The sequence below is a fragment of the Pterocles gutturalis genome, unplaced genomic scaffold (assembly GCF_000699245.1).
Source record: "Pterocles gutturalis isolate BGI_N339 unplaced genomic scaffold, ASM69924v1 scaffold32332, whole genome shotgun sequence".
Lineage (NCBI taxonomy): Eukaryota > Metazoa > Chordata > Aves > Pterocliformes > Pteroclidae > Pterocles > Pterocles gutturalis.
Window position 1 is genome coordinate 28857 of NW_010113819.1, and position 10863 is coordinate 39719.

The window sequence follows — 10863 nt, forward strand, 5'->3', positions numbered from 1 at the left end:
TTTTCAAAGGGGAAAACACATTTCATCAGCTACCTCCATATATAATCGTGTACAAGACCTAAACCAACAAAAATAAATTAAAGATTTTTTTGGCAGCTGCCAATTTTGCTGCCACCCCGAGAACTGTACCAAGAGGTGCCATTCATTTGCTTTGCACTATGTATCATGTCAGAGGTCAAATACCAGAGAGGTTACTTGGGTTGTTGGAAGAGGTTTTACTCCACTCTAGGTCAGCCGTGAGGACACCCAAACTTGCATGGACCAGCATCAGCATGGAGCTGATGACATTAAAAGGGAAAGGAAAAATGGGAGAAAGTGTTTCCAGCACTACTGTAACTATGTTAGCCTTGCAGGCTGGTCAGTAAGTATTCCACATCCAACCACTGCCTTGACAACAAAAGGAACTCCATACCCAGCTAGTATGATAAAGGGTTAAAAATATTGAGAAGAAAATTCACATTTACCTCAGGTGTAATTTATTCTATAGAATATACATATTACTGAGACCCTGATGCAAAAAAAAAATTCTATTTGGAAGTGAAACTGCTTAACAGCCTTCACCAAGCTGCAGTTTGTATTTAAGCCTGTACAGGTCAATTCCAGCTGGAGCACCAGCAAATAAACTGAGAATTCTGCAGTTTAAAATGTGACAGTTTGTGCAATAGTATCCCACCACAGAGATAGGAGATACCGTCTGAATTACCTGCAGTACTTATTACGTTTTATTTATTGGGATAGGGGGGCACACATGTGCACACTTTTAGTATGCTTGGAAGCCAAAGTTGCCTCTGAAAATTGGTTATTTTACAAGTGTTTTCACTCTTCTATTTATTTTTTTAAGTATCTGTCTTGGGACTAAAACCAGGAAGTTATACCAGTCTTAAACACCAATGGTTATATTGACCACTCTTTCCTCTACAAGACACAAGTGAGAATCGCAGATGATTCCCATCAGTCAGCTTGTTAAACACACGTGGAAACCAAGCAGGGTAGGCCAAAAAACGAAACCCAGCAAAACTGCACTGTCAGTAATGCCTGTCCACGAGCGAAAGCAAATGAAAGGACCTCTACCTCAGCAGTCCTTTTAATGGCCCAGGTGAGGTGTTGTGTAGGGACTGAGCACTGGAGGGGTATTTAAGGCAAAAGGCCTGGCTGACTACAAGTCTCCACTACCTAGAACATCAATACATGGATCTCACCACTTCTGCAAAAGTAGTATCATGAAGTTTGGCAATAACAATAGAGTACTTTAACTCTTCACAATTTGGGTGAGGCAAGAAAACCTGCATGAAGCAAATATTCCATATACATTTGCATGATAGATGCAACAGTCCTCCACCTACAGTTTGTCTTAAAGCTGTACCTACAGGCACAACGAGTGATGGGGAATCTACTGCAGGAGGCACCACCCGTGGCCTGAGGACCAGCAGCTGCTTCAAAGGTCAGGCGGGGTGAAGGAGCAAGATAGAGGAGGCCTGGATGGGAAACCAAGGAATAGGTAAAGAAGTTTGAATTTGTTTGTGTTCCCAATAAAAGCTCGTGTCAAGACAGGGAATAACCCACATCTCCCGATCTCTGGAGCGGGGCTGTACTTGGTCATTCACCACTGGTCCTTAAGCACAGCAGAGAGGCAGCCTCTGCTCCAAAGGGTACTTAGCCAGGAATTCTCTGTGTTTGAAAGAGAAAAGTTTCCTGTTTCTTATCAGAATCACCCTCTTTCAAACCAGACAAAACCCGGATGACTTCCTGAACACTGAGCTGCAGGCAACTTGTACAGGGAGTCATTTAGGTATGATTTTAGAAGATGCAATGAGTGAGAATTGTACAGAGGACTGGGAAAAAAAGTGCCACATTTTGAGCCTATCCAAGATGTGACAGTTTATATATAAACACAAATTCAAGAGTGATGCACTGATCAGCCGTCCTGCTCCACAAAGCTTTTGTACAACTAAGTACACAGAGCTGCACTGATCTGAGAACATGGCACAACTGAAGGATACTGCATTGGTTATAAATTCGGTTTCCCTTGCATATGTGAGTCTGCCTTTCTGCTCCAATTTTACTTTCATTTTACACTTGCAGAACATTTTGAAAGACCATTATAAATTTATGCAAGATGACACATCCCATTATAATTATCCCACTAAACTTTAATTGACTGCATCTTGTCACAGGATGTAGAACCTAAAGTAGACCTGCTAGTGTTAACAGTTAGAGACAGCAAGGTAATCACTTGTGTACACATGCACCAAAGTATTTACACTTAATTTTGGTGCATTTAAGGAAATAACGCATGGGTCTTGGCATACTGACTGTACTTTTATGTATAATGTTTCATTCACAGGGCAACTACCATGTTTTTTTCTATAAGTCTCTATATGTACAGAATTTTACAGCACCTCATGCACTGTCCAAAACAGATAGAAATTACAGATAAATATATAATTTTTAGATTGAAATATCTGTATATTTAGAAAAATATACATTAGTAAACACAATAAACCAGGTAGAGAAGTGTACATGCAGGTACATTTCCAGATTAAGTCATGGTAGTTTAGGAATGTGATTGCAGACGTAAGCATTTTTTGTTTTACCATCCACATACATACATAACACAGACAACTATTTGATAATTTACTTTTCTAAACTACTTAAATATTTATCTTGTGATACATACCACATATCTTAAACATTTAGCAGCATCTTCACCTCGCTCAGTCACACCTATTGTTATCATTAACAATGTAAAAAGTTCCCTTGTTATCTGGAAAATTAATGTTTAGTACAGAATGATACATGAAAGCCTAGTTATTTTAACTCCTCCAAAACACTTCAAACAGCTGTTATATCAAATACTTTCACTTGCTGAAAACTGGCTTTTCATAGTGTCTTTCTACCCAATTGCACAATGTACAGGTCTCTGTCTCACATCTGCTCTAGCAGACCCTGACAGGCAGTGACTATCACTGCTGTGTGTGTGACTGAAATGGCACCATCATTCTAAGAACCTCTAAAATGCTCTTTTTAAAAAAGAAAAAAAAAGTAACTGTCATTCTAGTCATCCTACTAGGTAGTGACAAACTAAGCAGAATATCTGATGAAAATCTGATTTTGCTAAAAACCCAAACAAACCAAAACCACCACCACACAACCAACCCAACCCCCCTCTCCCCTGAAGATTATTATAGCTGCCAGACTGAACTCTCAGTTTTCAAGATTTCATGAACAGATGCAAGGAGCATGGTGTTTGGGTTTGGTTTGTTTGTTGTGTTTTGGTTTTTTTTCCTGTACAACCTGCATGTGGACATCCAGTTAGAACATGCAGACACTTTGATATGATCTTTGTGTACAGCCTAAGCAAGCCATCTTCTCTTATTGCTTCAGAACTGTACTTCTCTCTTGGCTCCCCTGGGCTAACTGCTTGATTTAAAAACACTGTGAACCTGTATGGAAAGCTAAAGCTTTAGGCTTTAGCAAATACATGGCTATTTGGAGATAGCTAACTAGGGAGGCTCTTTTGACAGTCTGCTCCCTCGTGTGGAAACAGAAGGAGCAGAGATGTTTTCCTGACTAAATCTTGGTGCCCACGTTTCATGTGTTTCATTTGGTTAAATAAATGTATGGAAAAAAAGATGAAAATATGTGATACTTGCAACATCAAGTACTATGGTGTGAAGACTGAAGAATCTTATTGTTCCATTCATTAGGGAAGAGTGAGCTCAGCCCACTTTTGGCATCACAAAGAGAGTATTTTCTAATTCAGAATGAAAAGGCATCATATCTGTCCAGATAGCACATCTTATTTACAGCATATATAGTCTCCTGTTACACAGTACACAAACAATTTAGTCACGGTCAGCATACAGTGCCAATAGAAAATCATTAAAATAGTCAAGCGATGGCTCTGCTATCATTGCTGCTGCTACATACAACACTCGATCCATTTCTCAAAGCAGCCTCTGAGCAACAGGATCACAGAACATGTCTCCTGGGAAAGGAAAATAAGCATCTCATGCTGATGCCACATTTAAAAGCTCTGCCAAACTTAAACGAAAACAGAGAAAACATCCTGAAAACTATAAAAATAAAACAAAGTAGTGGTACACATTTTCCTTAGACAATTTGAGATTCCCTCTGAAGACTGAAATCTCCATATTAAGAGCCACAAAGACTACCTGTGCTATACAGGGTTTCAACTAACATTTTCCACATACAGGGATGTCAAGCCCCACCTGCCCCTTTCCCCCACAACAACCAACTTTATAGACTTTGTAAAAATCATCTGTTGTATATGGGTGTTTTCAGGTTTTTTTTTGAGACTTACAAGTTTCCTATACTGCATCAACTCCATTTTTCTTTTCCTTGTGCACCTAAAAGTCTTTGAGAGCCCCAGGAAACAATACTGTTTTATAGCATCTACGCCTCTTTTCCTTCAGAAATAGTTCTGAGGAATTTGCCTTTTGATAGCATTCCGTGTCACACTTTGGTGTTGAGAAAGACTTCAGAACCCAGGTGCCTGTCACCAGATGGAAGAGAAATTAAACAAATAAATGACTTCAGTTTAGCCACCTAACCTGGTAAGTGACGGTGAATGTTACTATATACAACAGCTGACATTGCAATACAAAATATGGTCACAAAAAGAGCTAGTCTTAGCGATAAGCTATATTTTCATTTTGTTCTTGTTAAGCAGAAATTTACATCAGCATAAGTTTTGTTCGATGAACTTGAACTAAATACGAATTATATCAATGAGCCTGCTAAGGGGAGAACTGTCACTAAACAAAAGGAAATCCGTTGTAAAACAAAAAGTTATAAACAACAATGCTTTTTAGCAGTAAGCTTCCAATTCACAAACTATCTAATGAAAAATGCAATTAAAAACCATGTAACAAAAAGCACAGAAATTCCATTACATCACACTCATAAAAATACAGCAGTTGATCACACACAAATATTCAGAAAGATAATATAGAACCCAGCTAGTTATCACAGGAAATTAAGCCACAGATCACTACACAAATACCAAACAAAATAAAATGCCTTTTTTTTTGTTTTGAAGCAATGTGGTTTCACAAGTGTGAATAAATAGTCCTAAACATTAAGCATCACTCTACGAGGCTCCACATTATCAGGTTCTCTCTCAGGCTACTTCACCATTATTCAAATGCACTGAATTACCTTGCGTACAAGCTTTCTAACAGTACTTCAACCGCAACAGGCTAACAGGTTGGCTCCCAAGAACAGCCTAATAAGCAGCAAGGTATTGCTTTATATTACTTTAAGAGACACATATAAGGGAACCTACGCAATAGTTGTCCATCTCAAGAGACTTCAAGAATTTGTGAAACATCAAGAATGCATGAACATTAAGCTGAGAGAAGCTGGAGCAATAGAGCTGTGTTGGTTGCTGCTTTTAATTTTTAAAATTCTGCTCCCATGAAATTATTATTTTTTTAAGTAAGAAAAAAAACCCAAAGAAATTAGTGTTCTTTACTAATAAGAGCTATAGACTTTTGACCAGTTAAACACTGACATTAACAAGTTTTACAAAAATTGTTTCAAGTATCCTTTTTTAATCACAGTGAAAATGTAAGACCCGAGATGTAAATGTTGAAGTGAATGACTGAAAGTTTCTTAGATGAAAAAAGGCAAAGGTACTAAATTAAAACATATAAAATGCTTAAACGCATTTCCTTCATGTGATATGAATAGAAAGGTTATCTGTAAAAAGTTAGAAAAATTAAAATAAATTACATATTTAAGTACACTCTCCCTTCAACATTTTTATAAAAATTCAGAATAGTGTACTTTTGAATATACACAGAGTAAAAATGCACAGGTGCCCTAGGTTATCATCAGTATCTACACAGCGTCACATTAGCGTATTTGCTGCAGGTGATTTTATTTGTTACTTAAGCTCCTCTTGAGAAATCTCAGTATACCCAGCTAATTGGGACCCACTGCGGTTCCAGCCTCAGTCTCTCAATAGCAGTCTGTAGCTTCTCGAAGGCTTTGTCTAGGTTGTCATTTACAATGGTCAGATCAAAATAGTGGTTGTACGCTCTATGGATCCGTGCACTTTCATCCACTGTTTTTTTCAAATCAGTGTCCTGTTAAAGAGATTTTAAAGATTACTGCTAAGAACATAAGACTTGGCAAATCCTTATAAATACAGAAGAAGTATCCCTTCATTACATACTGCAACTATTTAAAGCTATATATTGAATATATTTTAAAAATAATGAAACTTTTCATTTATAGTAAATCCACACAGAACTTAAGCTAAAACACATTGAAAGGGCTGAAAAAGTTATGAGCCATGCCAATAATGTTAAATGTGGCAACCAAATGTTTGCAAATCTTGCAGTTTTTAAGAAAGTCAGTAGAAGAATGTAACTTGGGCTGGTATGCACAATGGGCAGTTAATAATTTTCTATGTGCAACTGATGATCCAATCAGAATCAAATTAATGACTGGAATTTAGGAATGACTGAGTTCATCAGTTATGTAAAAATATTTATGCCCTTTTTTATAACCACAGAAAGCACCAAAAAAATCCAATAATTTAAATTAGTATGAAATGAAAGACAATGAAAGATACTTTTCTATCAGAATAAAGCTCTAGAATACCCTATTGCTTTTAGAGGCTACATTCCAACCTTGCTCACCTGACATCAGTTCCTCATTTGTAAACTACTGCTGCATTACTTTAGTTCTGACATGAGCTGCAAAATATGCAGGAAATTTATATTCCTCCATTATGAAGCCTTCATGAAGTGCCGCCACTGAGCATTTTTTTTAGTGTTTCATTAGTCCTACAATCTTTTGCACAAAAGCAATTTTTTTGTAAGCAGTTATGAGATTTGTCCCCTTGACAATATTTATTTCAATGTTTTCATGTCTTGGTACAGTTGTAAATACAAAAGCAAAAATGAAAAATTAAGTTTGTGAATAGCCTTTCCTTCACACTAAATGAAGGAGACAAGCAAATGTGTCACCACACCACAAGAGCCAGAATTTTTGCAACGGAATGGCTTAGGATGCTAGAAATAATGTAGACAGACCCACTAGCAAGCAGAACATACTACTTTAAATTACATTTGTTTTTCATTTGTTCAGGAAGTACAAGAATATGAAATGGGAAATCATACTCTTTATATACATATGTACAGATATGATTTAGAATCCATAAATATGTATTTTAAATGTAACTATCCTCTTTATTATTCATAAGGACAAATGAAACAAACATAAGCATGTCCCTTAGGGAATGAAATATTAGGAAGTGCAGGAAATTATTTTTATGCTTGTCTGGACAGCTTTAACCTTGCCTTCTTGTATATGCATCACAAAATTCAGGGTTCATTTGGGGCAGGGAGGAGGAAAGGTGGAGCACCCACACAGATACTAGAATCTACAATAACCAGAATCCATGACTAGACCTGGACAGTCTCTCATATAGTTAAGAGAATGCAATCTCACAGGTCTGAAAAGAAAAGACTAAAATTCCCATATTCATTCAGTGAAAATTAACCCACTCCCCATTTTATTGCTTTGAATGTCCCATCAGCATTATACAAGATATTGCTACTATCTAAACTGCAGCATTGTTGTGAGTTGTCAGCAAACCATGGCTTTTCTTAGATGGGGAAGCTGTACTGATGAACATAGAGGACAGTTTCCTTAACTACTCAATCTGGCTTTTTTTGCTTTGGTCCTGCAGCGGGGAAAGTTCATGCCCACACAGAATATTTACCATTTTCTGTGCTGGAGGAAGCACATCTTGTTTCCCTCTGCTACACACCATGTTTCAGAAAAGGAGAGAAGATGTAAGGAATAAGATGTGCCACTTTGCTTTACATGACAAACACAAGGAACTTCAGGGGAAGAGAAGCTATTCAACACTTCTTATTCTGACAGCTCCCAGCCATTCTCAGTGCAGCACGCGCTGCAGCAGCAGCAGTGCAAACAAGGCCTAGTTGCTTTCTGCTGTTGGTTGGTTAGGTTTTTTATGCAGGCTGCAATATCCTTCCTAAGGATTACAGACTCCATTTTTAAAGCACACTTGTATTATAAGACAAACCTGAACAAAACTTTGTAGGACGAGGTGTGAAAAGTGAAAGAAAGACATTTACATAAAAGAACAATTCCCACCATCAAGTATCTGCCATTTGCTGCAAATAATCAAAGGTGACACTTCCCAAAGAAGACATTACAAGTAATTTTTGTAATCAACGCTCCTCTGTAAGAGGTCTATTTTTAAGAAAGAAGCATCTGCCTTATACATAGTATTTGATTAAATTCACCTAAGTAATCAACAAAAGTCTTGCCTAACTTTTATTAGAGACATTAATTTCAGAACAAATTCCATCTAAAATGAAAGGTAAAAAAAATAAAATCTAACAACATCTTGCTCAAAGAAAACTAAATATGAAATAATCATCTTACAGTGAGAAGTTTGGTTGTAATTCCAGCATCTACCACAGCCTTGTGCATAGCACGCAAAGTCTCCAACTCCGGAGCAGCAATAAATACTACATAGGGCATGAATTCTGAAGTCCTCAGTATTTTCAGGGCCTAGAAGCACAGAAAAAGACAAAAAAACCCTAAGTTTGAGAATGACTCACCACACGTCCCCATTACTTAAGGGGCACTGCAGAACTAGTCTGCTACATTGGGCAGAAACACATAAGCAAAGATTCTTACTTCTATTTTAGAAAATCCTACACTGCCTTTTGAAATGCTCAACATCATTCTTTCCTTGGCTAAAAAAAATTATTTAGTACTCTGCAAGACTCCTCTTCCATGCAGAATCTCAGGGTTTTTTTTTTTCCCGTCTTTCTAACTCATTCTAACTTAGTGCCACACATCAAGAATCCTGGTGATACTGTAATCTTTAAGCCAGATAAGAAGCCTTTAAATTTAAAGGCATACCTCTTCAACATCATACTCCTACACGTGCAGTGTAACATTATAAATTATATACCTGTGGATTCACATCCAAGATGCAGGTCCTTCCTGTCTGAACAACTTCAAGGATGGAATCAATTTTGGTGCCATAAAGATTTCCTTCATATTCTCCATGCTCTAAATATCTGCCAGCTTTAATATCCATCTCCATTTCAGCTCGTGACACAAATCTGTATGCTTGCCCATCCTTTTCATCATCCCTTGGCTTTCGTGAAGTAACTAAACAAAAAATTAAAATATAAATCCAATGTTTTCATATTTTAATACAAATATGAGACTGGACTGCCTATTAAGCTAGGGAGAGTATAATACACATTTATATACAATTATAATTCTTCCATATACAGAGTAATTAATTATTCTAGTACAAGTTTCAAAACTGAGCACAGCCCCTCCTTTTCCCTTTATTTCTATTCTTTCCTATATGTTGCTTACCTACCCATTTGCTTATTTCCTTCATATTGTTCCTTCACGCCATATACAATACTCATTCATGTCATCTTTTTAATTATTCACTTAATAAAATATTTATTTAAGTGGCTTGGAAATCAAATGGAAGTTTAACTCTCAAATGGCAAATGTACTTCTGAAAATAACTTGGCACACATTAAAATCTGCCATGCCCTGCTCCCCAAACCTTAGCACATACTTTGCTCACTGTATTTGCCCTGTTATTCAGGGTAGGATTACCTGAGCTAGCTATAAAGAAGGTTAGCTTAAATATCAGAAGAAGCCCAGCCACCACAGCAGAATCTTAGTGGAGGCCAGCTAATGCTGCTTTCCAGGACAACTTACCCTTTAAAGCAAGGTAAACTCACTGCAGAGGATTAAAGCCAATATTTAAGTAAAACATCAGCAGCCATCTTGGGTATTGGCTACACTATGCAGTACAGACATTACTTAAGCAAGAAAGTGAAAATAAAATAGCAGATTATTACCGACTTTGCAGTCCTATCACCGTATTACTTGCCCAGTGCTTGCATTTAATTAGATTTGAACTCTACAATATATTTAACATAACAACAAATGGATCCCTTTGGTAATACTTCTGTCATCACTTGGTGCCATATCACCACTTGGTGCAACACGTGGAGAGCATTCTCCCCCTTCCAGTAATTCCTGTCAACTTCATTATTACAGAAAACTCAAGTCCCAGGAGAAATTATCTTCTGAAGCTTTTAGCAATAAACATATTACTATAGCATCTAGTTTTAGCCAAGATTCTACAGAAAGATTAAAACTATAGTGGTTAATACAATAAAAAAAAATCATAGCAGTTTGAAATAAATTTTGGAGAATGAGCTTTAAGTTTACAACCAGAAGATGACTTAACAGTTCAGCTACCCACACTGAAGAAAAAATACAGCACCATTTGCTGGATTAGAACTCGACACCAAGGACATAGTTCTGCCCAAAGCAAAATGGATCTGTTTCAGCCATTTAAAAAAAAAAAAATAAAAAAAAAAAAAAAAAGGCAAATCAAACTAAAACTAACAAACTCACCCCACACATATTTGTGAATAACCAGGATAATTTCCTTCTATTCAAAGAAACTGAGGCCAACTGAGATTACTGATTACCCTACTTACCTACCCTGATTGCCCACATCTTGAAAAAGCACTTCTCCCCCACCCCTCCCTTCTTCCCAAAGCCCAAAGGCTTTGTTCTGTACCTTCTCCCCTCCCAAAGCGGCACAGGGGGGCAGGGAATGGGGGGTGCAGTCAGTCCGCCGCTCCTTCCTCCTCAGGGGAGGGCTCCTCACAGTCTTTCCCAGCTGCAGCGTGGGGTCACTTCTCACAGGAGAGTCCCTCTCAAAAAACTGCCCTGGCGTGAGTCGTTTTCCAAAGGGGGCTACACTCCTCTGACAACGGCCCAGCTCCGGTGTGGGCT

The 10863-nt window shown here is 37.6% G+C and overlaps 1 protein-coding gene across 1 annotated transcript; it reads right to left on the reverse strand.

Moving 5' to 3' along the window:
* Nucleotides 1-5294: 5294 nt before the first annotated feature.
* MPP6 (membrane protein, palmitoylated 6 (MAGUK p55 subfamily member 6)) lies at nucleotides 5295-9186 on the reverse strand. The gene is made up of 3 exons (XM_010074648.1): nucleotides 8990-9186; nucleotides 8452-8580; nucleotides 5295-6113 (listed from the first exon to the last, which is right to left on the reverse strand). Exons 1-3 carry the CDS (start codon nucleotides 9122-9124, stop codon nucleotides 5937-5939), a joined length of 441 nt encoding a protein of 146 aa, XP_010072950.1. The 5' UTR covers nucleotides 9125-9186; the 3' UTR covers nucleotides 5295-5936.
* Between the last annotated feature and the right edge of the window lie 1677 nt (nucleotides 9187-10863).